The sequence below is a fragment of the Neopelma chrysocephalum genome, unplaced genomic scaffold, assembly GCF_003984885.1.
Source record: "Neopelma chrysocephalum unplaced genomic scaffold, ASM398488v2 Primary Assembly neopelma1_125, whole genome shotgun sequence".
Taxonomy (NCBI): Eukaryota; Metazoa; Chordata; class Aves; order Passeriformes; family Pipridae; genus Neopelma; species Neopelma chrysocephalum.
Window position 1 is genome coordinate 403,462 of NW_020897787.1, and position 26,657 is coordinate 430,118.

Sequence of the window (26,657 nt, forward strand, 5' to 3'; positions counted from 1 at the left end):
GACTTCCACCCTGTCCCTCTTCAGCATCCTGCCATAACTGCATTGCAGAGCTCTGAATCAAGTTAAGGGCTCAAGCACTTCCAGGCAAGGACTAATACGTCTTCTCACGCACAGACACAGAATCAGCTTCTGCAACTTCCGAGCTGAACTGATGTTTTCACGCAAATTATCTGCTGTAACCCCGACATCTCGCTCCAAAGCACCTGGGGCCATCACTGCCTATATAAAAATGAAAATATCATTTGCCGTCTCCCAGGCTGGAGGCAGTACAGCAGCTGAGGGATAACACAGCAGTCTGCAGATCAGCTACATTGCCCATGTCTCCCTTCAGGAGACTGCAGTCATTACCATTTGCCTTGTTGCTGTTTGTTTGGTCTGTTTATAGCCACCTCAGACACTTCTGAAGCTGGTTCTCTGAAATCTCAGGAATTACTCAGAGACTCGTTGTTCCCGGCAGAATTTAAGACCTTTCCTGTGGTTGCACATCACCAGCAGTGACGTGCCACCTTTTCTCTGTTGTCAGGCAGCAAATTCCTCTGGGCCACAGACACAGAGAAGCATCATCTTTGGCCTTTTCTTCCATCAGTGTCTCACCTCTGGCTCTTCACCTGTTTGAAATGTCCTCAGCACCCAAACAGCAACCTGTGTTTCTATCACATGCCTTCCTGGGGCTGAATTCACCCCTCTCAGAGCTTCAAACCCAGCACAACCAGCTTATGTGCCCTCAAGCAGGCAGCTCCCTCTTAATCTGTCCAAAAGGCAAGGTCACCTCCCCATCTGCCTGCATCCCCACCCCCTCCAAAATCAGACTGTTCTAAGCCTCAGAGGTCCAGTGCACTAACAGGACATCAGCCCAGCACCTACTGCAGTGATTCAGGGGAGAGGCAACAAATCACTCAGAAGCTAAAACAAACAGGGCAGAAAGCAGCCTCCTGCTGCAGGAGCTGACAGCCGAGGAAAAACAACAAGATGAAAGCACTGACGGGCTGCCGAGCAGCAATACCTGCCAGGAAACCCAGACACCATCATCTCCTAACGAGGGGCAGGACCCAAACAAGGGCTGAAGCTGCACCAGCACTCAGAAGCTGACCTCGGCTGCTGCTTGAAGTTTAGCTGGGAGAAGCTATGAAGTAGGTCTCTGCCCAGTAAAGGAGGCCAGAACAAACAGCAAAGGGCCTCCGCTGAACCCTGCAGGAAGCCAGGGACCACAGTGTTTGTTTGCCACCAGGATCTAGCAGGCTATGGAAGGGCTATCTTTCTTCCAATAAAAAATGTTTTCCTGGAGCTTGTTTCAACAGGACAGTTGATGAACCAGCCACGGCCAGTGGTTACACCAGAGGATGCAGGACAAAGCACCAAGATCAGCAGCACAGCTTTTCAGACACTGTGACTCTGCCTCATCTGGCAGAAGAAAGCTCTTGGGGACAGGGGACAGTCCTCCTGCACAGTCCCAGCATGCAAGGGTCAGCTTTTCACCCAGGGCTCCTACACATGCCAGGAGACAGAGAGCATCCTCATCGTGTGGGTGAGGATGAAAGGTCCCCACCACGTTATGGCTTGGCTTCTACACCCCCCAAGTTCAGAGTGAACCACTCTCAGAGCTCCACATGGATCTAAGCACAGCCACACTTCAGGAGCACCGAGTGGCTTCTCCTTGTTTGGCAGTACAGCAAAGGAGCTGCACAGGGAAGGATCTATGCTGTTCCCCCTACACCTGTGAGAACACCACAAGCTCCACCAAAAGCACTCTTGGAGGCAGTCTGGAGCTCTGGCAGCAATGCAACTTCTCTGCACCAGAGAGGACATGCTGCCCATGCGGTTATGCTGAAAGAGAAGACCAGCTCCAGCCTTTTGGGGCCCAAATTCCAGGACCATAGTGATAAAATGGAAAAGAGAAGGGTAGCACAACCTCTCCAGCTCTTCTCTCAGCGAAAAGAGAGGTGCTGAACACCTCAAAGCAAAGGCAGCCTCTTGGGGAGAACAAAAGATCCTTGGGACAGTGAAAACAAAAGCACACACTGCACTCAGCCTGGTGCAGAGAGGACACACTCCATGGACAGATCCCACTCCTCCACATGCACACCACTGTTTCCATATGGCATGGAGAGTCCTCAGCTGAGCCAACTGTGTGGACAGAGGCACAAGCACCCACAGAGTGGTGGTGTTGGAGACACGCAGCCTCTGGAAAACCTCTCCTAACAGAGGCCCACAGGCTTGAACCAAGTGCCTGCCACTCCTCAGCAGGCCACTTCACAGCCTCATCACCCAGCTAGAAGCTGGATTTCACCACACCAATCCCCTCTACAACACTGGCAGGTCAGAAAGAAAACAGTTTTCTACACTGTTGCTGTGGAAGCAAGAGGAATTATTAGCAGTAGGAGGTTCATGAACGCTGACCTGAAGGTAAAGACATTCCTGGTTCTAAACCAGATGCTTTTGTGCATTTCTTGGGCTCCACGTGCACTTCACAGTAAGGAGGATTGCAGACCAGCATTAAAGCCAGCCCACAACCAACATTCCAGACCCAGACTGAACTCAGCTGCTTAAAAGTGGCACCATTGTCCAACTACATCAACAGCTTTTCATTCTTCAGAGAGGATACCAGACCTCTAACAGGCTACCACAGCTTTAGGAGTCGGAGATGACTCACCAACCTTTTGACAGCAGAAATCTGGGTGACCTGTAAGTCTGCCCCAGACAGATTCCACTCCAGCACAGATCCATGTTCACACCGCTGGAGCTGAGGGAGGCGGCTCCAGGTCCTTCACTGACACCTTGTGTCAGAAGCAGGAACTGGATACAACAGGGAGGGCCGGGCAGCCTCCAAGCAATCCCAGCACAGGTCACAGGGCCTCCGGCTGAGAAACAACCCAAGCACCCGGACTTTTGATGCTGAATGAAGGGATTAAACATGTTATTGCTGCAGGGTTTACCAGAAAGCTTAAGCCAAAACAGCTCTCACTGCCCCCCTCAGTCCTGGACATGTTTTTCTGCTTTTCTTCAGGCCAGCTCAGGAGCCTGACCACAGACAGCCCACTTGGCTACTTCTGACTCGACAACAGGCAAGAGCTGAGTCAGGTTACTTTGTGATCAGACAAGCAGAGACAACAGAGGATCAGAGAAAAGCATGATTTCCTCCTTCCAGCAGCACTGAGCTGCCAGACCAAGTCCTGAAGCAGAGAAATCAATCCCTTTGTGCTTCCAGACCAACCCAAGCACACGAGAGGGAGCAGCATTTCAGCCCTGGAAGCACAGCATCCTCCAAGCAATGCCAGCAGCAGCAAGGTGCCAGATACCTGATTCCCAGGACCAGACCCAGAACAGCCTTGGTCCTTCAGGATTTCTCCATGGCCAAGGATTACTCACTCCAGGACTGGGACAAACTGCAGAGCTGGACTTGCACACGAGGCAGAGAGAAGACAAAATAGAGAGTAGAGAACAATGTTTGAGTATTTTCTGTCCCAGTACTTATTTTGGCTGCTAACACGCCAGCCACTGCCTGGATTTAGTGCAGACAAGTACCTGGGAGAGGAAGAATGCATGTTAGAAGTCTGTGGAGCACAGAAAACAAGTACTGAATGGGAAAATCCCAACTAAAGGGACAGAGGAAAGAAATAGTCTGACCACAGCCCCACATGAGTGATCAAGAGGAAAACACCTCTACAAAAGCACAGTGGGTAGGGGCACAGAAAGCCAGGTGGAAGAGGAACAAGCTTGACAGTGAACTTGGAAGAGTCTTCAGGTTCTGAAGGAAGCATGACAAGGAGCACAGCAGGAGTTGCCACCAGAGAGCTGTTGGGGGCAGGACACCAACGATACCACGACAAACATATGGGAACTCCAACCTGATTCATTCCAAATGCAGCAAACACCACATTGAGGGAGAACTAGGTTTAGGCAACTTGGTTCAGAAAGCAAGGAGGGAGGAAAAAAAAGAGAAGCTCTCAGTACAGAAAGACTCCAAAGAGGAAGTTCACTGCAGGGAAGTGACACAGTCACAGTTCAGGGCATGCTGACACTTGTGACTACCCAGAGAGCAGAAGTTACTCCCACTGCCCTCTTCCAGGCCCTGGGCTCCATAGTAGGAATGACAGTGACCGCTGCAAGCAAAGAGCTGCAAAAAAGAGAAGCTGAAAAGGAGCTTCTCTCCTAAGTAAAAACAGCTTGGGAGTTCTTAAGGCAGAGGCTGAGGCACATCACAGCACTCTGTTGCCATTCTGCTCTGGAGTGAGCAGCCCCAGGTAACTTGTATCCACAGTTCAACTGGTCAGGGATCCATCTACATGCTCAGAGTTAATTAACCACTCAGCAATTATTGTCAGTATAAACCTGATGCTTAACAAATAGTTTTAGAAGAAAGAATAATCCAATAATTATAGTCCCACTGACAAAAACAACCAACATCTCTGGACACATGTACTTCTAGCCTATTTCAAGAGAGGCCTGGTTTTAATCTTTGTGATTTCTGATCCAGGTTGTAGACACTGTGGAGTGAAAACCGGGCAGGGCACTGATCAGAGAAACAGTTTAACAGCACCTAATTAAGCTGATGAGTGACCACAAGCGATCTCAGCATCCTAGAATAGCTTGGGTTGGAAAGGACCTCTAAAGGCCACCTGGTTCAACCCCCTGCCAGGGGCAGGGACACCTTCCACTAGACCAGGTGGTTCAGAGCCCCATCCAACCTGGCCTTGGACACTTCCAGGGATGGGGCAGCCACAGCTTCTCTGGGCAACCTGTGCCAGGGCCTCACCACCCTCATTGTGAGAAAAATGAGCATCACAGAGCAAAACCTTCCAAGTTCTCCAGGTTTGTACAAACTGATCTAGAAAAGAAATTATGTCTGGGAGTCAGAATCAGCCTTTAAAAAGAACTCAAGATCACAAGCAACAGGCAATTCACTGCTGAATTTACTCAGATGGGCACTGGATTTTTTCCACTGGTGATCCTTCAATAACAGCAGGTACTTTCCTAGATGACCTGATCCCCTTAAAAACTAATCATGGGTATCAGGGATTGTTAGATTACCCCACTAACCTTACTTCTGGCCTTAAAAAGGCTTCCTGCCATTTAGGGAGTGCAGCCACAAAACCAGTCTCACCAGCAATGCCCGACAAAACCCACCAGTCTCCCAACAACCACAGCTATAGAGCCACCCCAGGAAAGCACAGGGAGCCCAAGCTCCCTCACAGCGCTGTGTCCGCCGGGCAATCACAGGCCGCGCTGACCGGGAAACTGAGTCAGCTGAGGCGGCGGGGGCCGGGACACCAAGTGCGGCCTCAGCCGAGGGGTGAAGAGGGAACAGGGCCGCTGTCGACTCTTTTCTCCGCTGCCAGGCAGCCCCTCGCCTCCCCACAGCCCCTCACCACCTCCCCTCAGCCCAGCGCCCGGACCTTTCCCTCAGGATGGCAGGGGAAGGCGAAGCGGGGGGGGGGGGGGGCTGTTCCCGCGAGCCTCGGACCCTCCCCACCACTCACCCTCCAGGCTCTCGCACTGCACCAGGTTCACGTAGTCCCCTTGCCGGAGCACCCCCGCCTTAAAGCCGCGCACCAGCCCTTCCAGGTACCCGTTGTCCACGTTGAAATAGAGCTCCGGGAAGCACGACATGGCGGCGGGGACGGGCCGGGAGCGCTGCCGCCGCCGCCTCACGTGACCCGCGCGCTGGTCACGTGGCAGCGGCCCCTTCCCGGCGGCCATTGCGCGGCGGGAGCCGCCTGAGGGGATGGGGGGGGGAAGGAAGGAGGAGTCGACGGGCACGGCCCGGGAGCGCCCTGGGAATAAATTAAATAGCGGCGTTCGACGAGGAGGTGCCGCCAAGTGCGGAGCGCGTCAGGATTATCTTAAATCAGGGTGTTCTTCGGTGTAAAACCTTTGTGTGCTTCCAAGCCTAATGAGCAGGGAAGGAAGGCTGATCAGTGGAACTGGCACCCCTCAGTCAGGGACATCCTGGAGCTGACGGGCTTTAGGGGTGCAGTAAATCAAGATGTTGGTGTCTGTCTATGGATACATTGCTAGCTTGGCAAAATACTCTGGGTCCATGTATCATAGACCTGAACTATCTTCATTATAATACTAAAAATCACGCCTGCAGGTCAAAAAGACCCTGCCAGGTGAAGGTCCTTCCCCTGAGCATGAGTAGAAGTTACCTGGGTTGTGTGATTTGTATGGAAATTACCAATCAACCCAACAGAGGGGCTGTGCTTGGGAATTTACTGCCTCTGAACTTTGTGTGTGAATAACAACACGGCAAGTCCAGTAGGAGGGACGTGCTGGATTTGTGGAATAACCCCGAGCACCCCGGGCTCGGCAGCTCTGAAATCAATAACCAGCATCTCTCGAGTGTGTCAGGACTGGCTCGTTGCACACCAGGGAAAAAAACCGATTTTGTGGGTGACAGCAGCGTAGCCAAGACATCACCCGGAGCACCCCTGCTGCTGAGACACCACTCACCCAGCCAGGAAAGGCACATTTTGTTTGATGTGGAGGTGCCCTAGACTCCTGGCTGTGTGGACACGGTGCCCAGCCGTGTGCAGGCACCCTCCCCTTGCTGCCGCCCCTCTCCCCCGAGATCCCCAGCGGACACAGCACACCATTCCCATTCAGCAGTGGCTTTTGCAAAGGGCTGGTTTATTGGAGCTGCAGAGGAGGAGGCACAGGCGTGAGCAGGGAGCAGCCCCGCGGGGCGGGCGCTAGTTCTTGCCACACGGGAAATTGGTGCTGATTTTCCTGCAGTAGCAGAAGGCGTTGAAGAAGCGGCAGTAGCAGGTGGCACAGGGGTCGCAGCAGGGGACCTGCTGGCCCAGGCAGGACTCCAGCAGACGGACGCAGCGGCGGGGGGAGCGCTCCTCACGGCCCTGCAGCTCTGTGGAGGATGCCTGGAGGGGAGAGAGGAGGAACAGCAGGGGCAGAGTTGGTGCTGGACCACTGCGCCAGCAACAGAGAACTGCGTGGGAGAGAGCCAGGAGTGGCTGCTGAAACCTGCCACTGCCAGCAGTGCACAGTCGTGCTCAACTCTGGGCTCAGCCTGTTGGAAATCACTGCCGAGCCCCGTGCTCAGTGCAGGGTTCACTGCCTCATCCACTGTGTCTCAAGGCCTTTCTGCACACATTTATGTTGAAGCACAGCCTGGACTTTAGCAAAGGGTGCTGTGCCTTCTGCCCAAACAGAGGGACTGAGGGCTGAGCCAGGCTGAACATGGCATTGCCCAGCAAGCTGCTGCTCTGCAGAGGCTTCCTGGGCTGCACTCGAGGTTAATTAAATGGATTGCAGGAGCACAGGTTTGCACCACCCTCCTTTGAGTGCCCCTTGTGTCTCTGGGCAGCCTCAGCTCATCCCAGCCCTGGCTGCTCCCCAGGTGATGAACAGACAGTGCCTTCCCAGGCAGCACCGTGCTGGGCTCCAAACCTCCCCTGGCCCCGGGGATACAGAGAAGGCTGCTGTGGCCTGATGCTTTCCTGCTCTTTGAGGTGTCTGTAAGAAAGCTCAGGGTTACCTGTGGTTCCAGCACACCACCTCTCCTCACGAGGTCACCATCGGCTTCTTGGACCTCCAGGGCCATCTGCTCAAACCCCAGCCTGGGGAGAGGTCCTGTGAGACACAGAGAGGCTGGACAAGGAGGCTGCTGGGGGGGTCAGCTCTGATTCTGCTTCCCACAAGAAAAAGGCCCCAATTCCTGTGGATTGCCAGGCTGCTCTCACCAGCCAGGGCTAGAAGAAGCTGTTGCTGCTTTAGGGAGACCCCCCTGCATGTGACTGTGGGCGTGGGACCCCCACTTCAACTCTGGGGCGCTGGGCAGTGCAGTAAGGAGCTGGTGGGGGTCGGTGGAGGGCAGGGGGACCACAGGACTCACCCGCCGGCTCCGCAGGCGCCTCCTTGGCTCTCCGCTGCAGGCTGGCGTGGCGGGCTCTGTCCACACCCTCCAGCCCAGCACTCGCCTTCTGCAGGTGCCCGCAGCTGAGGTCGGTGGTCCTGAGGTCCAGGGCGGCCTGGATGCCCTGCAGCAGCCCACAGCACAGCAGCAGCACGTTCAGCATGGTCCCGGGGGACAACCTGCGCAGAGGGGCCCGGCCGGTGTCAGCCCCCCCCGCTGGCATCACCCCCCGAGCAGTGCCACGTCAGCCCCTGCCAGCACAGCCACCGTGCCGGGCTGTTTGCTCCCTTGGCCTTGAGAGCCTTTTTTTGGGCCCACACACACCTGGGAGCTTCACGTGGACCCTCCGGAGCACGCGCTGTGGGGCACCCCACGTATGGGCACATTCATGATCTCCCCACAGAGAGGGGGGAGCAGCAGAGAACGGACTGAGACTTGACCAATCCTTTGTGCAGCAGCTCAGGGTGCCCCCTGCCCCACTCACAGCCTTCAGCAGCCACCAGACCGTTGAGGATGCGGCCAAAACATCCCACACGGCTCCTGCCAGGCTCAGAGCATGGAAAGGCCAGTAGAGGCTGGGCACTGGGTGGGGGGAGGACAACAGCGGGCACAGCTGAGGGAAGGACTGGGCAAACTGGGCTGGGGGACGGGAGTAGCTGCAGGGTCGGGCTGTGGGCTTTGGGGGCCTGAAAGCTGTAAAAAGCAGGGAGACTCTTAGGGAGCAAAAGGAAAGGGGCCAGGAGGGGATTCCACAGTTGCTGCTGTCAGCCAAATCCTGGGAAACCCAGTGCCCGCTGCTTTAGCAACCTTGGGGCTCCAGCCCTGGCTCCAGCAGCCCAATGCTGGACACCCCTTTTCTCCCCATCCCACACAACTACCCAGCTCTTTGCTGGGAGAGACCCCTCTGCGCCCTGGGGAGCCCCACACCCGTGGGAGTCACACCCCACACGCTCCCAAGCCCCTTCCCACGGTAGGCACTGACCTCTCCGAGCGGAGAGGGGGCTCGTCGTTCACTGCTCCACTGAGCCCCCTGGAAGCGCCGCCACCGCTCTCTGCCTCAGTGTCCTCCGCCCCACACGCTTCCTGGGATTTATATCGGCTTTTTATTAATTAAGTGCTGCGGCCACATGACTCCACTAACTACCAGGTAGGTGGGATTCTCTGGAAAAACGGGCTTTGTCTGGATGGAGAGCAGCCGCCGAGATAATGTGCGGGAGGGGGACTCCTGCCCTGCGCCCCGCACAGCCGTGGGAGGGACAGCTCCCCGCTACCCCCAAACCCTCAGGTGTCTTGGAAGTGATCCCCACCGCCCTTCCAGACTCCTTCCCTTTCCAGCCACGCCTGAGAAGCACCAAGGCTGCAACTTGAGGGCATCTCTTAGTTCCCAAATAGAGAATTATCAGGGCTACGGGCTCCTGGCCAAAAACATGCCAGGCTCGACTGGTTTTCAAAGGGAATGTTGCCTATCCGTATCTCCTGGCAAGCATCCAGTCATAGTCCAGAGCCTCCAGCAGTCCTCCAGCTTCTGACCACTGGCCATCTGTAGATTCTCCAAGCTAACTGTGTCTCTCATTCATAATTCCTTTGGAAAACCTGCAGCTCCCCAGAGCCAGGCTCTTTTCGGGAATGCTCATGGCCTTGAGTGACTTCAGTGCTGCAAGGAAATGGGAAGATAAGACATGGGTTCAGTGGGCTGTGACATTCCCAGCAAGGGGGGCTGACAGCCTGGGCTCTGCCCTCACCAGGCTGCTCCTGGATGGGGGGGATCCCCCAGGCCTCCCAGCAGGTCCCCAGCAGAGCATGAGCCACCGCTCCCGGCTGCAGCACCAGCCCTGGGGCTCTTTGCAGGCCCCCTCTGCCCCTCACACGCCCTGTCCCAGCATGATCTGATTCCTGCTGCATTTGAGGGACGGGCTGAGCGAGTGTGGGACCAGCAAGAGGCTCGACTGCTGTGTCCCATCTCCTCTGGCTGCTGCAAACACTCAGCACCCGCCTGGGTCCCCAGCGCACAACACCCAGCCAGGAGCCCCCAGCACAGCACCCCGATGTCTCCTGCACCCACCTGCCTGGGTGAAGGCTCATCTTGGGTTAGGGGCAGCTTTGGCAGCCCTTCCCATTCCCATTCCCATCCCCGAGGCCCAGGTGGGTGCCGAGTGCCTCATCCAGCCCCAGCTCCTCCATCCCAAGCCCTGGGGGCTCCGGATCCCCAGTCCCTGCTGTCTCCCGTCCCCGCTGACGCCACCGCCGCTCGGGGCCCTCGGCCCGGCTCATTAGGGCCTGTTTGCAGCCGGCGGGGCCGCGGGCCAGGACTTCTGGGAAGGCATTAGCGGGAATGAGGGCGGCCGCGCTGAGAGCTTTTTAATCTGCAGGAGCAACATCTGCTTTGTGCGCATCCCGATGGCCAGTAACGAGCTAAATGAGGCTGCCGGCCGCTCGCCGGGCCGCTTCCAGGAAAAGAGGGCTTACAGCGAGGGGGAAAGGGGGGCCGGGGCTGCGCCCCCGGCTCGGTGCTCCCGGCTGCAGGGAGGGTGGGAGCGGGCGATGGAGCGGGTCAGGGGCACGGCGGAGGTGCCGTGAGCGGGCACCCCGGACAGGAGGGCGGCACAGCCGGAGCTCATCCCACAGCGGGACCCTCGGGAGACAACCCCGGGCAGGCGGCTCTCCCTCTCCTTCTCCTCCTGGAAGCATCCAGGCAGGCGGGCGGCTCATTGAGCTCATCACTAGCCCTCGTTACCGCTAATGCCCCCCCAGTGCCACCACACCACACCCGCACTGACGAGCCGGGCCGCGGGAGCCCTCGGGGCGGCGGTGCCCGGGGTGTCCCCGTCGGGAGGTGCGAGGAGCATCCCCCCAGCCCCCGGTGGGCACCGGGCCGGGCCCCTTTAAGGCGCGATCCCGGAGCCGCCCTGACGTCAGCGGGGCGGGCGCGCCCGGGCACCGCAGCCCCGGCGGCCGCAGCTCCGCGCCCCGGTGAGAGCGGCTCCATCGGGGCGCACCGGGGGGCAGCGGCTGCGGTGGGTATCGGGGGGCTGCGGGGAGGGGGGCATCGGGGTGCCCGGGGTGCTGCGGTCTGGAGGTGAGGGCGTTGGGGTGCCCAGGGTGCCGGACACCTGGAGGTTTGGCAGTACTGGGGTGCCCAGGGTGCTGGGATCTGGAAGTGGCAGCATGGGGTGACAGGGGTGCTGGACACCTGGAGGTAGGGGTGTTGGGGTGCCCGGGGTGCTGGGAACACGCAGGTGGGGTATGGGGGTGCTCAGGGTGATGAGGGACTGGTGGCAGGGGTATTGGGGTACCCGGGGTGCTGTGGTGCTGGACACCTGGATGCCCTCTGGGTTGCTGGGAAGTAGCGGGGGTGTAAAGGGATGTCCAGGGTGCTGGGAACTGAAAGAGAGGGTGTTGGGGTGCTCGGGGTGCTGGGGACGTGGACATGAGGAATGGGGTACCCTGGGATGTTCAGGAGTGGAGGTGGGAGTACTGGAATATCCAGGGTGCTGGGGACTGGAGGTGGGGATACAGATGAGTGCCTAGATCCCAGGATTGGGACTGGGAGCTGGGGTGTCAGGGTACCCAAGCTGCTGGGGTCCTGATGCCCGAGGTGCTGGGGGGCCTGGCATTCGGGGGAGCTCCATCCCTCACCCCACATTGCTCAGCGTCTCCTCCATCCCACAGCGCCCGATGCCCGAGGCCGCCGCCATGGCCGGGGCGCAGGGCTGCGGCGAGGGCAAGATCGCGGGGCTCTACGACCTGGAGCGCACGCTGGGCAAGGGCCACTTCGCCGTGGTGAAGCTGGCGCGGCACGTCTTCACCGGGCAGCGCGTGGCCGTCAAGGTGATCGACAAGAGCAAGCTGGCGGGGGAGGCGGCGGGGCAGCTCCTGCAGGAGGTGCGCTGCATGAAGTTGGTCCAGCACCCCAACGTGGTGCGCCTCTACGAGGTCATCGACACCCACGCCAAGCTCTACCTCATCCTGGAGCTGGGCGACGGCGGGGACATGTTCGACCACATCATGCGGCATGAGGGCGGCCTGGCTGAGCCGCGGGCCAAGCACTACTTTGCCCAGATCGTCCACGCCATCTCCTACTGCCACAAGCTCCACGTGGTGCACCGCGACCTCAAGCCCGAGAACGTGGTCTTCTTCCAAGAGCAGGGGGTGGTCAAGCTCACCGACTTTGGCTTCAGCAACCGCTTCCAGCCCGGCAAGATGCTCACCACCAGCTGCGGCTCCCTGGCCTACTCGGCACCGGAGATCCTGCTCGGGGACGAGTACGACGCCCCGGCTGTGGGTAAGGGTGGTGAGGCACCCTGGGGACCTCCCTCCCTCATAGCCCGTGTCTGGAGTGTGATCCTGCCGGCCAGGAACCACCTCGCTTTTGGCCCCTTATGCTGGGAGCACCCGGTGGCCCTGCTGTCCCTGCAGGGAGCACGGCTGGGAGTCCCCTGGGTGCTGGGCTGCCCAGCCCTGCCCTGGCTCGGGGGGTCCTCCCTGCAGAGACCATCCCAGCACTCGCTGAGATCCCACAGGGTGACAGTTCATGGCGGGGAGGGGAAAAAGCCCGAGCAGGCTGTGAGTCCGTCAGTCCGTCGTGGCGTCCGCCAGGGCTCGGGAGAAGCAGAGTGAGGACGCAGCTGCCGGCAATCTGGCGCTAGTGGTTGTTTGGGGGGGGGTGAGGCCGGAAGGAAATCTGCTTGGGATGCTGCTGTTTGGGTGGAGGAGCTCCGAAAGTTTCCTTTGCTCCATCCCCGCCCTGAAAACCACTTCCTCTCTGTGCCTCCCAGCCCCCTTCCTCCCCTGGCCGGGGCACGGGGGCCTGGGGAGGCTGTCCCGAGGCACAGGGAGCTGGGCTGGGGGCTCCGAGAGGCTCTGCTGTGACAGAGGGGACACAGGAGGGGAAGCAGGATCTGAGCTGGCTGGCTGGCTGGAATTAGGGCAGGAGGATTTAGCAAAGCAAAACATGAGCCCTTAAAGGAAAAAGCCCAGCGTTGGCTCAGGAAAAGGCGGATCCCGAGCAGAGAGCAGGGATAGCTTATGGAGGCGGTAGGAAAATAAGCTGGTGGCGCTGAAAGGGAAATGAAGGGAGAAAACCGACGCAGATGAGAAATTTTCGAACACTCGACTTAAGCAGCTGAAGGTATTAACGGAGAGCCCCGGGGCGTGCTCAGCATCCTAAATGTGCCTTCTGCAGGAGTTTGTGTTCTGGGCAGGAGGGACCAGTGAAGATGCTGCTGGCTCCATCCCTGCCCTCGGGACAGGGCAGCGATCCCGCTCCGGCTGGTGCCCACACAGCCTGAAATCCCAGATCAGTGCTGTGTCCCCATCCCATCCCTGCAGTCTCTTGCAGCACAGCCCAGTGCCAGGATGGTTGTGGTGGGGTTTGAGAATGAGAAGCTGAGGAATTACATGAGATGGCACTGGGGTGGGGAGGGGGGGTGAGTGACTGGTGGGACAGAGCTCAGGGCTGGCCTCCCTGTGCCTGCCTGGACAAGGCGATAAGACCTCAACTGCTTTGGTGAAGCCCCTTGAGACCTGCTTGGATGTGGGGATGGGGAAGGTCTTTCCCCGCCTTGGTGGGGCTGCAGTCCCCCTGTCCATGGGGCAGGACCTGGGAGCCGTTGCCTCCCACTGGTGTGTGTTGGATTGGCATTAGGGGCCCCCCGGGGTCCCTGGGGTGGAGAATCTCGGCCCACAGGGAGTGCAACCTGAACTGCTGCTGCTTCTTGCAGACATCTGGAGCCTGGGGGTCATCCTCTACATGCTGGTGTGTGGCCACCCCCCCTTCCAGGAGGCCAACGACAGCGAGACCCTCACCATGATCATGGACTGCCGCTACACCGTCCCCCCGCACGTCTCGGCCCAGTGTGCTGAGTAAGCACCACCCCCCTCGCTGTACCCCCAGACCCCAACGTGCTGCCCCCAGGGTGGGTGCCCCATCCCTCAGGGATGCCTGGGAGCTGAGGTGGGAAAAGGGGGGTAAAGCTGCCTGGTTTGGGGTTCACGTGCTGCTGCAGGGTTGCAGCGTCGCCCCTTTTCCCTCAGTCTCATCTCCAGGATGCTGCAGCGGGACCCGAAGCAGCGAGCGTCCCTGGAGCAGATCGAGGGCCACACGTGGCTGCAGGGGGTGGACCCGTCCCCCGCCAGCCGCTCCCTGCTGCCCCTCACCTCCCACAAGCGCCTGTCCCAGGAGGAGCACGAGATCATCCTCCAGGCCATGATGTGCGGGAACATCGCCGATCGGGAAACCATCCAGGAGTGAGTGCTGGGCTGGGATGCCGAGGTGGGAGCCCCTGCACAGGGCTCTGGGGGTCCCGGTGCGTCCGTGGTGCGCTGACGTGAGTCCTTCGGTCACGCAGGGCGCTGGAAGCCGACCGCTACAACCACATCACGGCCACCTATTTCCTGCTGGCGGAGAGGATGCTGCGGGAGAAGTGGGAGAAGCAGGGCCACTGCCTCAGCCTTGTCTACAACCTGGCCAAGGAGGTGCAGAGCAGGTGAGCCCCTCTCCTTCCCCCTGTCCCATGTTCCCCCCCTGTCCCATGTTCCCCCCCTGCCCTGTGCCATCCCAGGTCCCCAGTGCAGGGTCTTGGCTGGTCCCCTGTCCCCTTCCTTGCCACAGCCCTTTCCATGCCCAGCTGGGTACTGACACCTCCCTCTCTCCCCTTCCTCAGGACCAACTTATCGGACACATTTGGCTCCGGGGGCGGTGCCAGCAGCCTCCTGCCCTTCACAGAGCCCGGCAGCCTCGCTGGGGGGTCCCGGCTGCCCCCCGGAGGGGACATTGGTGGCCGGCAGCCCACCGGGACCCTGCTGAAGGTCCCCGCCGTCGACACCACCATCACCAAGAGCACCCCGGCCCTGCAGCAGATCTGCGAGGAGGAAGAGGAGGACGAGGAGGATGAGGAGGGGAGGCCCAGCGCCATGGAGAGGAAGAGCAGCTCTCTGAACCAGGAGCAGATGCGAGCCTTCCTGCGCGCCCACCGCCCGGCCGGCCGTGGGGAGGTCTGGGGGCCGGGGGCTGAGCTGGGGGGCCGGGGCGGGCGCCCAGGGGCAGCCTGGGCTGGGAAGGGAGCGATGGGGGGCCAGGGTCTCCTGGGCCTGCGGGGGCGTGGAGCTGAGCCCCAGAGGAGGGGGGAGGACACAGAGCCCAGGGGCTCCTCGTCAGAGTTCCCCAAGGAAAGGGAAGCCGTCCCGTCATCCCAGAGCAGCTCTGCTGGGGTACCCCAGCTGCTGGGGGCAGAGACGACCTCTGCCTCCCTCCCAAGCCCCAGGGACACGTCCCCAGGGCAGGGGGCTCCCACCAGCCCCGCCCGGCAGTCGGTGGAGAGCTCAGGCACCGAAGGGGGTGCGGAGAGTGTGATCAAGCTGGACCCAGGCAAGGGCAAGGGGGGCAGCCTGCGGGACAGGCTCCTGCAGATCCCGCTCTGTGAGAAAGCTCTGGCCTTCAAACTGCGGCCGGGCTCCAAGGAGAGCCTCCTCTCGCTGGGGCAGTTCAACTGCTGTCACGTCATTTAAAGCCCCGGGGCGAGGGACCGGCCCCGCTGTGGGGTCTGGGTGGGAGGGCACCCGTTCCCCTGCCTTTGGTCTGCCAGTGGCCATGGGGCTGACAGGGGGCACGGTGCCCTGCTTTGTCACTCGTGGTGGCCACCCTGCCAGCCTCCCCAAGGCATCTTCTGTGAGAGACCCCCCAGGATGGGCCCTCCTGAGGGCGAAGCGGACTGGGGTCCATCCCTGCACCGGCCGGCTCGTCCCCAAAGCCCAGGACAGCTCCCTGACCCTGCCGGGGTGCGATGGACCGCGACACTTTTTTAACTACTAGAAATAATTTTTTTAAATAGTCTATTTTACTGTAATTAAATAGAGATTGCTATATCCCCCTGGCCCCCCCGGGCCGGCGATGCCCAGCCCCGCAGAGTGCATGGCCTGGGGCCAGGCTGTCCCGCCTGCAGCCCCCCCGCTGGCCCCGGCCGGGGCCAGGCACAGCCTGGCCCGTGACCCCAGGCCATCCCCTGGGCCCTCCCCACAAATAAGCTTCCTATTTATTATCTCTTTGTTTTCTTGCTGGCAAGAAATGAATGCCGACGGAGGCGCGGGCCGGTGCTCGGCCCGAGCCGCGGCGCGTGCGCGTGGAAGGATCGGAGCCGCTGGGAAGCAAAGTTCATCGGGACAATAAAATAAGCTCGTGGGTTGATGGGGGTGCAGCGTCTTGTAAAAACACACCACTGTCCCCCCCAGGCCTTGCCAAGGCCGGGACACCAGGGGTGGCATCCCGCGCACCGGGGGGGGGTTCCCCGGAGCGTCTGCCTGGGGTGGGCAGGGGCCCGAAATGGAACAGAGGGGAGTGAGGATAGGGGAGAGCAGCACCCAGAGGTGAAGGAGGGCCTGGACATGCCAAAAGGCCCATGAAGGGTATTGCAGACCTCCACAAGGCAAAACCACACTCAGCCCCAGAATCCCCCAACTTGCTTTCCTCACCCCCAGCCTGAGGTGACCTGAGCCCCCAATACCCACCCCAGCCCTGGGGTCTGTCCCTGCAGCTCTGCTGTGCCTCTCTCTCCTAATTTATTCTATTTCTCACTATTTTTAAGTGTAACAGCCTTGCCTGTCTTGCCATGACAGTGTGGGATCCCTCTCTTTGCAGTCCTGGGTGACTGGAAGAAGACAGTGGTGCTGTGAGGGTGTCAGATGGGAATGAGCTGGACCTAGAATGTTTCTGGGGGAGATGATGGTGGGAAAAGAAGCAGGGGCTCCAGCAGCAGGAGGGGATGCTGTTGCTGCCCACGAGGCTCCCCTTTCTTGCTCCTAAAGGATGAAGCCACCGCCTGAACAGGGGCTTGAACCCTGGACCCTCAGATTAAAAGTCTGATGCTCTCCCAACTGAGCTATCCAGGCTCCTGTCTGGGATTTGGGGGGATGTCCAGGAGAGGCAGGGGGGACCCCACTTTGCTGCAGCGTTTGGAAGGACGATGTGGGGACCTGCTTTGACCTCTCCCACCCCCACAGCACCCCAGCGAGGCTGCCAGCGCACACCGGGCTGAACACCCGGCTCCTGGGAATCCCGCGGGCACCGATCCGGCACGGGGATGCGCCCTGGGAAGATGCCGGTGCCGCAGGGATGCGCTGGCAGGGAGGGGGGAGCGGGATGATGCGGGAGCAGCTGGAAAACCTCCGCCGCTCCCCGGAGCTCCCAGAGGGAGGCGGGAGGGTCCTGCCGTGGGAGAGGAGCGGGGAGGGGATGGGACCGTACAGGGGCCGTGCTCTGCGCTGGGGGGTCCCTGCTCAGGGCTGGGATCGCACGGGGGTTTGGGGTCCGTGCTCTGGGGCCGCAGCAACCTCGGTTCGGATCCGAGCGCCAGCAGCGCTTTTGCAGGAGCGGGGTAAGGCGGGAGGGAGGCAGCTGCGAGGAGTTGGGTTACAGAGACACGGAGCCCTCGGAGGAACCCTGAGCTCGGGTGGGCACTCAAAGGCCGCCCCACATATTCTCTTGGCCTTCCTGCCCTAGTGCAGGATGGGACCCCTCTGCCCCTCAGGGAACCCACCCTGCCAGTCCAGCCCGGGAGGGGCTGGAGGTGATTAAAGCCGATCCCAAAGGCTGGTGGGGTGGGGGAGCACCAGGGACAGCCCGCGGAGAGCCCCGTGGGGCCTCTTCAAACACCTCGTGCGCACTAATTGGCTTAATTAGAGCCGCCAGCGATGGCACCGGCCCCGCTTCTGCCGGGACTGGGGACGGGACTAATGAGCCGCGGGACTGCCCTGGAGGGGAGATCAGAGCCCCACGCAGGGTGGAGGGGGATGGTCTTGACAGAACAAGAGCACGAGCTTAATTATCCTGATTAATTAGAGCCCGCTGTTTTTAACCCACGCCTGGAGGTGTGAGCCCAGCAGTGCACTGGAGCAGAGCCCCGGGGTGGGATGGAGGCAGCAGAATGCGGGGAGAGACCTGAGGAGCCCCTCAGAGAGACCCCACAACGTCCCCAGACACCGCAGACAGACACGTGGTGGTCCCTGGATCCCACCGAGAGGCACCACAAGTACCCCAGACCCTTCAGGGGGGTGCTCAGAGGCCCCATGACCCCACAGGAGGTTCTACGACCACCCCAGAGCCCGCAGAGAAACGCCCGAACCCCTCCGGCTGCTGGGCGCGTTTCCGCCACCGCCCCCCCGGCCCTTTCTGTCCCCCCGCGGACACCGTCAGCCCCGCGGGGAGGGGCCGGAGCCGCCCCGCCCACCCGGAAGGGCCCGGCGGCACCACGTGGTGCGGAACCACGTGTGGGCCCCGTCATGGCGTCGGCGCCCAAGAGGTTCAAGGTACGGGGGGCACCGGGGGAGACCCCGGCCCTTACCGGGGCTCCGCGATCGGCCCTGCGGCTCCTTCCCCTTCACGCCGTGTTTCCATCCGCAGGCGGCGGCCGGGAGCGGCTCCCGGGGGAAGGGCAGCGCCGATCCCCTCTCCGCGTTCCTGGCGTGGTGCGGGCGGGCCGGGGTGGAGCTCAGCCCCAAGGTGAGGCAGGGCGGGCCGGGCCGGGCCTCCCCCGGGCCGCTCCGCTGTCTCCGGCCCGCCCGTCACCGCTCCCCTCCCGGCCCAGGTGCGCCTGAGCAGGGAGGGCGCGGTGGCGGGGTACGGCCTGTTGGCCGCCGAGGAGCTGGAGGCGGGAGAGGTCCTGTTCACCATCCCTCGCACGGCGCTGCTGTCCCAGCACACCACCTCCATCCACGCCCTCCTGCAGGAAGGTGAGCGCAAGCTTCTCGTGGCACTCGCGTTTGCTTTGCTTTTTAAAGGAACTAATGGGTCTGGGGTAAAGCCTTGGGGAGGTTCCTGCTGGAGGGTTGTTAGATACCAGCCAGGAAGGGGGTTCCCCCTAAAGGAGGCTCGAGCTCTGCCGGGCAGGGAGAGAAGCCCAACAGTCCAATATCTTCAAATTCCAAGTGACAGGCTCATGTCACTTATGTTTTCCTGGAGGCCCAGGACAGGCCCTTGTAGGGAAAAGAACAGTTCCTTGGTTTCTGAAGGCACCCACAGGCTCAGGCTGAGGATGGCAGGGCAGTGGGGCCTGGGAGAGCTCCAGAGCAGCAGCTTGTGGTTCAGCTCAGGACAAACTAAGACAAAGCAGAGTACAAGCAGAACTCCTTCCTCCAGGGTGAAGGGGGGACTGAGGCTTGTGGTGTCAGGCTTTGGTTCTTTGAGGAAAAAAACACCTCAAGATCAACTTACATTTTCTCCACCGTGTCTGGTTCTTCAGCCCAGGAGTCCCTGCAGAGCCAGTCGGGGTGGGTCCCTCTCCTGCTGGCCCTGCTGCACGAGTACACAGCCAGCAGCTCCCGGTGGCAGCCGTATTTCTCCCTCTGGCAGGATTTCCAGAGCCTGGATCACCCCATGTTCTGGTAAGGTGAAACCAGGCAGGGCTGTGGGGAGGTCCAGGCTGGCAGCTGGAGGCAGGCACAGCCCAGGGGCTGCTGAGCAGCATCCTGGGCATGGATCTGGTCCTACTGGGCAACCCCAGCCCTCTGTTCCAGGCCTGTGCTGGCACTGGCAGGAGCCTGAGGGACTCTCTTGGAGTTATGCTACAGGCACAGCCAGAGAACAGGGATCTGCAGAGCAGGAGGAAGCTGAGATTTTGAAGGAGGAAGCAGTCTGTAGACTCTTCTCTTTGAGGCAGAACCTCTGTTTTTCTTGCAACAGGCCTGAAGAAGAGCGAACAAGGCTCCTGCAGGGCACAGGCATTCCAGAAGCCGTGGACAAGGATCTAGCTAACATCCACCTCGAGTACAACTCCATCATCCTCCCTTTCATGGAGTCCCACCCTGATGTCTTTGACCCCAAGCTGCACACTCTGGAATTGTATAAGGAGCTGGTGGCATTTGTCATGGCCTACAGGTGAGAAGGGAGGGCTCTGCTCCAACAAGGAGTAAGGACAAGAAGCAGGATCACAGGAAAGATTAGAGGCTGTTACTTAAAGGTTGCAGTTGCATGAGAATGTAAGTATAAGATGAAGCTTGCCCTGTGCTGCCACATGAACCACAGGCCTGTCTTCATCTCCCTTCTTCTAGCTTTCAGGAACCCTTGGAAGAGGAAGATGAAGATGAGAAGGGGCCCAATCCTCCCATGATGGTGCCTGTAGCAGATATTTTGAATCACGTGGCCAACCACAACGCCAACCTGGAGTACTCTCCTGTGAGTGCAAAGCTGCTGTGCCAGGCATTGCCACAGCCTGGTTCCCCTTTCTCGAGGCCTTTGGGAATGGAGACACATCCCTGGGCAGCCAGTCTGGCCTGGATCTTGTTAATATGAAGCCCTGCTGTGTGTTTGGAGTTGGTTAGTGAGAGCTGTGGGTCACCTGAGCCGCTCTCAAACCCCGCGTTTCCCCGTTGGAGCAGCGCAGCTCTGAGCTCCCCTCTCCCTGCCCGCAGCTCTGCTTGCGAATGGTGACCACGCAGCCCGTGGGGAAGGGCCAGGAGATCTTCAACACCTACGGCCAGATGGCCAACTGGCAGCTGCTGCACATGTACGGCTTCGCCGAGCCCTACCCCGGCAACACCCACGACACCGCCGACATCCAGATGGTGACGGTGCGGGCGGCGGCTCTGCGGCGTGAGTGCCACCCGCGGGCACCCCGGGAGGGGACGGGGCAGGGATCCGGGCACACGGGGATGTGACGGAGCAGGGAGCGAGGGTGACACGAAAAATAACGCCTGATCCACAGCATTTCAGGTGCTGGGGCCACGCCTTGTTTTCTGCCTCCTGTCTGCCCTTCTCCGCCCCGCTGGGGTTGCAGCTCTGCTGTCTTCAAACAGGTGCTGGGAGTGAAGCGCAGCAGCAGCTGGTGTCAGAGCAGTGGGATTTCTTGTGCCAGCTGGAGATGGTGGGCGAGGAAGGTGCCTTTGTGCTTGGCTGGGATGAGGTGCTGACAGAGGAAGAGCTGTCCGTGACCCTGAAGGTGAGCACAGCCAGGGAGGGGGGAGAGAGCTACGCAAGGAGAGCACAGAGTGCAGCTGGGCTAACCAGCAGTGCACAAGGGCTCAGTGGAGGGGACAAGCATGGGAAGGCAGTTTGGTACCAACACTCCTGCATGAACAGTGGCAGGGGCTGTGGCTGTCCAGCTCCCAGGTGCTGTTAAAACATCGTCCTCTCCTCATCTAGCCACCCATCTGTACTCGTACCTGTTTTGAACAGCTCACTCCATGGCCACTGTGGGTCTAGGGAGCTTTCAGAACTTCGTAGGTGACAGCTGAGATGTCCAGGTTTTCTATTTGAATGTTCTTCTAACACAGAAGTTGCCTGCAATTAGGGATCTAAGCCAGTTTCAGTCTGTTAACCTTTAGTGTGGCTGAGGAATAACTCACCTGCTCCACGTGGCTCTTCTCTTCCACAGAGGAGAAAGCCTGATGTGCTCACACTGCCAGTGACTTGTCCCTTTGCCTGGGTCATTACAGGTGCTGTGCATGTCAGAAGAAGAATTCAAGGAGTATAAGGAACAAGATGGCTGGGAAGATGACAATGAGGAAGAGGAAAACTCTACCCTTTCCAATGAGGCTCTCTCCAGACTAAAAACCCCATGCAAGGAGCTCCTTTATGACAGTGTGCTGCTGACCCTGGAGTCCTACAGGTCAGATCTGAAAGCAGAGCAGGACTTGCTAAATAACAAGGAGGCTTATGAGAAACTGAGTCGAAGGGAGCAGCAGGCTCTGCACGTGCGCTACGGACAGAAAAGGATCCTGCATCAGCTGCTGGAGCTGGTACAATAGAAACCTCACTGCCCCTGGACATGACCTGCCTGGGACTGATCCAAAAGGAAAGGCAGCCTCTGGACATCAATCCTGCAGCAGGGAGGACAGATGGCAAGATTGACTATAGGCCCACTTGTCCCTTATATGGCATGTGGCTTTTTAGCTACCTCTCCATAAAGAAGTATCTTGACAGCACTGAAGGGATTTTGGGTGGCATTGTTGTACAGTGAGAGCTCTGGAGCACAAATATCACCTTCTTCCAGAGGCCTTAAGAAACCCCAGACCTCCCAATGGCTGTTTTAGGAAGGCAGGTGTACACTGTCAGAACAGCAAGTGGGTTCCCTAATTCAGCATCAGAAATTTAAGGCAAGAGCAGCTCCTTGTCCAGATTAAGAGGGCAGAATCCAGCTGGCAGCTCAGAGTAAACATCTGGCAGCTGGAGCTGCTGACAACACTAAACCCTTCAACGCAGAAATCCGATTGGATTGGACCTTCCTGTTCGCAAATTCCAGGTGGGAGATGGGGTCTGTCTGAGACTGTGGAATGATGGGACACTACAGGAACACTGGAAAGGACTGTAGCAGGTTCTCCTCCCAACACATGGCTCTGAAACTTCAGGGACTAGAGCCATGGAACCACCATTTATAAGGGAAGAAAACTACAGGACTAGATAAGTGAGAAGCCACCCCCTCTGGATCTTTGGGACTAAAAGAATTAAGAAGTAACTTAATGAACTGTACCTGGGAAGAAAGCCTGTCTGACATAGAACTTGAATGCCCTCAAGGGGTAGTAGCATTTCCAATTGCAGTAATTGTTTTACACAAACACAATTGCACAAACCAGGACTGTTGAGACAGTGTCAGATGTCAAACTTCGTATAATGTTGGTATAATTTTACATTGATTAAGCCCCTTACTGTGACATGTTTTCCTGAATTGCCTTAATCCTTCTGAATAGGAAACTCATCATAGATAATCCTTTTGTTCTTTCTTGTCCAGTCAAATACTGTAACAAGAAATCAATTGTACAATGGTTTAATGAGGATGGAAGAGAATTCAAATTATTAATGTTGCAACTAGATGGGAATCCAACAATATATACTCTTTAGAAAATTTCTTTTGATGCATAAGGAGGAGGAGGAAGGTAAATATCACTGCTGAGCCATAGGAGATGAGGTAGTAGCAGAAGGCCATTGGATACAAGTAAAGGTAAAAGGAAAACCTTTAACACCTCCCAAATCCCCTCAAGCCTGGGAAACCAACCCATACATAATTAAGGAGGTAGGGAAACAACAAACACTATTTCATATTGGCTATACTTAAAACTAAAGACTGTGATATTCATCCTGTTATTGCTCTAGGCATGATCAGTAATGGAACCACAGTGCATCCAACAGAACAGAGAAAGGAACAGATGACAAATGTCAGCACTTGTATAGCACAAGAACAAGGGTTTGTCTGTGAGGGAAATACAACTGAACTCAAGATGCCTGCCTAGATATGGAACAGAATATCTGTAATTCTGAAATTCAGCCAGAGATTAATGTAAAACCAGTATTTGTATACATAACTAAAGGGTGTGTATGCTTTAGTATTCCTTGGGAATACACAGAAATGGAAAATCAATTAAATCACACTCTAATTTTTGTGTTTGTAAACTTAAAAATCACAGCCTCTGATTTGGGTAAATATTCAGCCCCAGTAACTTCCTTCCAACTATTAAAAACAAATTATAGCTTAATTAACTGTACAACTTACCTCTATGGGTATAAGCCTTATGCTAGTAAAGAAATTGCTACAACATAAAAATTTGCAAAGGCTGTTAAAAGAAGCTAAACAGAGTAGTAGAAAGACTTTGATTACTGTCTATCATGACACCAAAGAAATCCATCAGGTAATGGAAAGAGTGAAGAAAGATAAGAAATCACCATTGGTGGAATATTTTATTTGGATGGGCTCCAACAGCACCAGGAATTTTTAATAAAATGGTACATCTCATAATTGTCTTTAAAACTAACCTGTCTGCTTTTTATTTTAGTGCTAGGATTGTATATCAAAATGTGGAGAATCATGGAACACCTACCTCCAAGATTTAAATGTAATTGGGAACAACAGTAGCCAAAAGAATGTGGAAGTGTTTCATAAAATATTTCAAAAGCTTCCAAGGGAGGGAATTGATATCTTCAAGCAGAATTCTTTATATCTTTAAGTAGAATTCTCTGTCCCTTCCTTTGACCTCTGTTGCAGATGGAAGCTGATGGTATTATTCTCACCTTTAACCCCTCTTTTGAATACAAAGAGATGTTATCAGGTGTGTCAAACGGGTGTTGCTTTATCCTTATGGAAAGCTTTTGTATTTTATGCCCTGCTTGGCAATTGTTTAGAAGACGGAGCTGCAGCTGCAGATCACCTTTGGCACTAAACCTTGGGTTCTGTGCAGCCTGAGCTGAACTTTGCTTGAAACTGAGTCAGGGGCAGCTCCCCAAACGACCACCAGAGACCTCTGGAAAGGTCCCCACAGGCACAGTAACAAGGACTGCATAAGGGCTGCACAAGCTAAATGACTCTGCATTAGGTAGGAGGTAACTATGTATTAGACAGGTGGGTTTATGTAAACTTTGGTGTCTAAATTCTCTCACTTTTTTATTCCTTGGTGTGCTTGATTTGTGGAAAAACTTCCACCTTGCACCCTGTGCAGAATAAACAATGTCTCCTTTCTAAACCTGACTCTTTGTCCATGTTCAGAGAGTTCCTAAAATTCAGCAACACAGGGAGGGATATGAGTGCAGTGGCCTCCATCCTACCAGCCCAACTTGTGTTCCTGGGATCTTGGCTGAGTCTTGTCCACCTCCCAGTCTCTGCAACACCAGCCTTGTACAGCAGCATTAGTACAGAACTAGAGACACATCTGAGCCATCAGGACAAGGCAATAAGCTCTGCAGATGGTTTTGCTACAGTCAAATGGAAGGAAAAAAAATCCCATGGCATCTGGACCAGATAAAGAAAAGCTGGTTGCTGGTAATTCTCTGTATCCTAACCCCACAGGAGGAGGAGTAAGCTGAAGTTGCAACAGCAGAACCAAAAAATTCCAACTTCAAAAGGCTCAGTTTCAGCACAAGTGGTGAGCTGCTACAGAAACACCAGGGAATTGTAGGACCTGCCCACAGTCTAGTCCTTGACACACATGTGACTGAACAAGATTGCCCAGAACAGAGACAGGTAGAGAATTCCTTGTGAGCTGCTGTCCACTGGCACAGTTGGCTCAGTGGCCCTTTGGAGCCCGTTTTTGCTCCATGCAGCAAATGCAAAGCCCGACACAGAACCCCTTAAACCTGAGTAGAAAATCCTGACCTCCTCTCTGCCCATAGCACAGCAGCCAACTAGGTTTAACAAACTAGTGATGTTAGGAAAAAAGCAAGCAGTGGAGCCCTATTTCCCAGCATCTGCTAGGCTGTAAGGCACAGGCTAAGGGATTCTGCAGTATTAGCAACACTGGAGCTGCCTCCCCTTCCCACAGCCCAGCCTTGGGCAGATCCCTGCTGCAGGGAGAACCACAGCAGGGTGGAAGGCACTAGAAATGAAGCTGATGGGCTCTCTACACTCTGTACCCCTCCACTGCAGTCTTCTGTCTGAAACAAACTGCTCATGAAGCTGCAACTAAGACACTCCTATTTCCACATAACTCTCCTCTCTTTTGCACTTCAAAGCAAGGCCCTGTCTAGACATTCCATCTCCCCACTGATCTCACACTAGAGAACAAACCCAGTTGCTTTCAAGAGGCAGTGCCCAAAACACACTGGAAAATTGCAGGTTTTGGATGGGTGGAACAGACTTTGAAAGACACCAACTAGCCAGGATGGAACTGGAGAGAATAAGCACAGTGGCACGTGCTGCATGTCATGACTTTTAATGTGTAACTACAGTATGCATACATACAAGAGTGGGAGAACTAAAGCCCAAGAACTAGAAAGGCTACAAAATACAACACATGGACCAATACTTTACAAAACATTGAAAATCCTTACAAAATGGGCTGTATTGGTCCTTTGGGTTTTTGTTTTTATTCTTTTTCCTTTTTTTTTTTTTTCTAATTTTTTTTTTACAAACTTAAACTTGTATGTGTGGTCACAGGGTAGGGATGGGAAAAGGTCTAGATTGAACCCCTCATCTTTCAAAATTTACAACTGTCAAAAAAAAAAAAAAAGAACAAAAATAAAGAAGCTATAGGCCTGGTCTCTGGTTTATTTACTGAAAACAGCTGACCCTCACCTGAAGGGCCTGTTTTTTATCCAACAGGAAGGAGGCATTCTCTGACTGCCACTCCACTTGCTGTCTATCAGCATCTGATGAGGGTGAGGGGAAAGCAACACTGAACCTTAACCCCTCCCTCACCCCTCCCATACTCCATAGAATTCCCATATTCCAAACACATCCACCTTTTTTTTAACAACTTAGTGATTGAAAGGTCCCCCATCCACATAAAGAAAAATAAGTTACTTATTATAACTGGCTTTTCAATATTCTTTGGGAGTCTGGGAATGTCAGGACAAGGAGGTCTGCCCCAGACAAGTGCTTGGCATCAGCAGCTGCCCCTTTATTACAAGCTGGACAGGCACCAGTTGCCCACCTGCCTTTTACACAATTTGCACAAACCCAAAAGTCCAGACAAAAATGTTTCTGTTCCTTGTATTTACACTAGTTTAAAATGATATTCACAGCATCTTCTGAATTTTGGCCAAAAGTCAAAAAATTTGTCTCAAACTTTGGAACATGCCCACATAAGACTTTCACCCAGGGTCTGTCGTGTTCTACCCAATCGAGGGGGCTGGGAAGGTCAGGAGGAGCCTTACAGAGTCTTCAGTCAGTCGATGGGACAGGACCTCCAGGCTGGCACGCTTAGAATGCAGGATACAGCTTGTCTAACTGGCACCAGTCCCTTCCATGACTTGCTGGGCCTGCTTCTGCCCCATGCAGCACTGTGCAACCGACTGGAACAACCTGCACAAGGAAGAAAAGCAGTGGTAGTGGCAGCAAATGGTCCTTCTGCTGTGACAGCACCAAAAACCTGCTTC

The 26,657-nt window shown here is 56.6% G+C and overlaps 5 protein-coding genes and 1 non-coding gene across 14 annotated transcripts in view; 2 read left to right on the plus strand and 4 right to left on the minus strand.

Moving 5' to 3' along the window:
* The window catches only part of ATP6V0D1 (ATPase H+ transporting V0 subunit d1), a 34,402-nt gene extending 28,729 nt beyond the window's left edge, over nucleotides 1–5,673 (minus strand). The window contains exon 1 of the mRNA XM_027698329.1: nucleotides 5,478–5,673. Coding sequence (XP_027554130.1) covers nucleotides 5,478–5,607 — 130 coding nt within the window. The 5' untranslated portion in view covers nucleotides 5,608–5,673. The remainder of the gene's footprint in view (nucleotides 1–5,477) is intronic.
* A 426-nt stretch (nucleotides 5,674–6,099) lies between these two features.
* Nucleotides 6,100–8,945, minus strand: AGRP (agouti related neuropeptide). The gene is made up of 4 exons (XM_027698320.1): nucleotides 8,853–8,945; nucleotides 7,850–8,049; nucleotides 7,493–7,587; nucleotides 6,100–6,875 (listed from the first exon to the last, which is right to left on the minus strand). Exons 2-4 carry the CDS (start codon nucleotides 8,031–8,033, stop codon nucleotides 6,690–6,692), a joined length of 465 nt encoding a protein of 154 aa, XP_027554121.1. The 5' UTR covers nucleotides 8,034–8,049; nucleotides 8,853–8,945; the 3' UTR covers nucleotides 6,100–6,689.
* Nucleotides 8,901–16,052, plus strand: LOC113974815 (SNF-related serine/threonine-protein kinase-like). Of its 2 annotated transcripts, none has more exons than XM_027698319.1 (6): nucleotides 8,901–9,017; nucleotides 11,540–12,152; nucleotides 13,591–13,732; nucleotides 13,904–14,116; nucleotides 14,218–14,355; nucleotides 14,533–16,052. In XM_027698319.1, the coding sequence occupies exons 2-6, from the start codon at nucleotides 11,546–11,548 to the stop codon at nucleotides 15,374–15,376; spliced, it is 1,944 nt and encodes a 647-aa protein (XP_027554120.1). In that variant the 5' UTR covers nucleotides 8,901–9,017; nucleotides 11,540–11,545; the 3' UTR covers nucleotides 15,377–16,052. The 2 variants fall into 2 exon arrangements, with proteins under 2 accessions (XP_027554120.1, XP_027554119.1); XM_027698318.1 differs by lacking the exon at nucleotides 8,901–9,017 and adding an exon at nucleotides 10,837–10,884.
* Nucleotides 16,053–16,680: 628 nt separating this feature from the next.
* On the minus strand, nucleotides 16,681–16,753 carry TRNAK-UUU. Its single transcript has one exon. It is a non-coding gene; the product is annotated as a tRNA-Lys (tRNA).
* Nucleotides 16,754–18,082: 1,329 nt separating this feature from the next.
* On the plus strand, nucleotides 18,083–23,598 carry SETD6 (SET domain containing 6, protein lysine methyltransferase). The gene is made up of 9 exons (XM_027698375.1): nucleotides 18,083–18,169; nucleotides 18,264–18,362; nucleotides 18,448–18,592; nucleotides 19,102–19,243; nucleotides 19,542–19,736; nucleotides 19,910–20,033; nucleotides 20,270–20,450; nucleotides 20,654–20,796; nucleotides 21,293–23,598. Exons 1-9 carry the CDS (start codon nucleotides 18,143–18,145, stop codon nucleotides 21,602–21,604), a joined length of 1,368 nt encoding a protein of 455 aa, XP_027554176.1. The 5' UTR covers nucleotides 18,083–18,142; the 3' UTR covers nucleotides 21,605–23,598.
* A 1,878-nt stretch (nucleotides 23,599–25,476) lies between these two features.
* Nucleotides 25,477–26,657, minus strand: part of CNOT1 (CCR4-NOT transcription complex subunit 1) — a 60,342-nt gene continuing 59,161 nt past the window's right edge. For all 8 annotated transcript variants that reach the window (XM_027698374.1, XM_027698371.1, XM_027698370.1 and 5 more), the window contains exon 49: nucleotides 25,477–26,583. In XM_027698374.1, coding sequence (XP_027554175.1) covers nucleotides 26,505–26,583 — 79 coding nt within the window. In that variant the 3' untranslated portion in view covers nucleotides 25,477–26,504. The remainder of the gene's footprint in view (nucleotides 26,584–26,657) is intronic.

Bases quoted from the DNA above. Each gene is read 5' to 3' on its own strand.
- AGRP (XM_027698320.1), bottom strand. From the start codon at position 8,033: ATGCTGAACGTGCTGCTGCTGTGCTGTGGGCTGCTGCAGGGCATCCAG. The intron at 7,588-7,849 runs GTGAGTCCTGTG...TGTGTCTCACAG, and splicing joins GGCGCCTGCGGAGCCGGCGG to GACCTCTCCCCAGGCTGGGG. The intron at 6,876-7,492 runs GTAACCCTGAGC...TCTCCCCTCCAG, and splicing joins GTGGTGTGCTGGAACCACAG to GCATCCTCCACAGAGCTGCA.
- LOC113974815 (XM_027698319.1), top strand. From the start codon at position 11,546: ATGCCCGAGGCCGCCGCCATGGCCGGGGCGCAGGGCTGCGGCGAGGGC. The intron at 12,153-13,590 runs GTAAGGGTGGTG...TGCTTCTTGCAG, and splicing joins GTACGACGCCCCGGCTGTGG to ACATCTGGAGCCTGGGGGTC. The intron at 14,117-14,217 runs GTGAGTGCTGGG...TCGGTCACGCAG, and splicing joins GATCGGGAAACCATCCAGGA to GGCGCTGGAAGCCGACCGCT.
- SETD6 (XM_027698375.1), top strand. From the start codon at position 18,143: ATGGCGTCGGCGCCCAAGAGGTTCAAG. The intron at 19,737-19,909 runs GTGAGAAGGGAG...CCCTTCTTCTAG, and splicing joins GCATTTGTCATGGCCTACAG to CTTTCAGGAACCCTTGGAAG. The intron at 20,797-21,292 runs GTGAGCACAGCC...GGGTCATTACAG, and splicing joins AGCTGTCCGTGACCCTGAAG to GTGCTGTGCATGTCAGAAGA.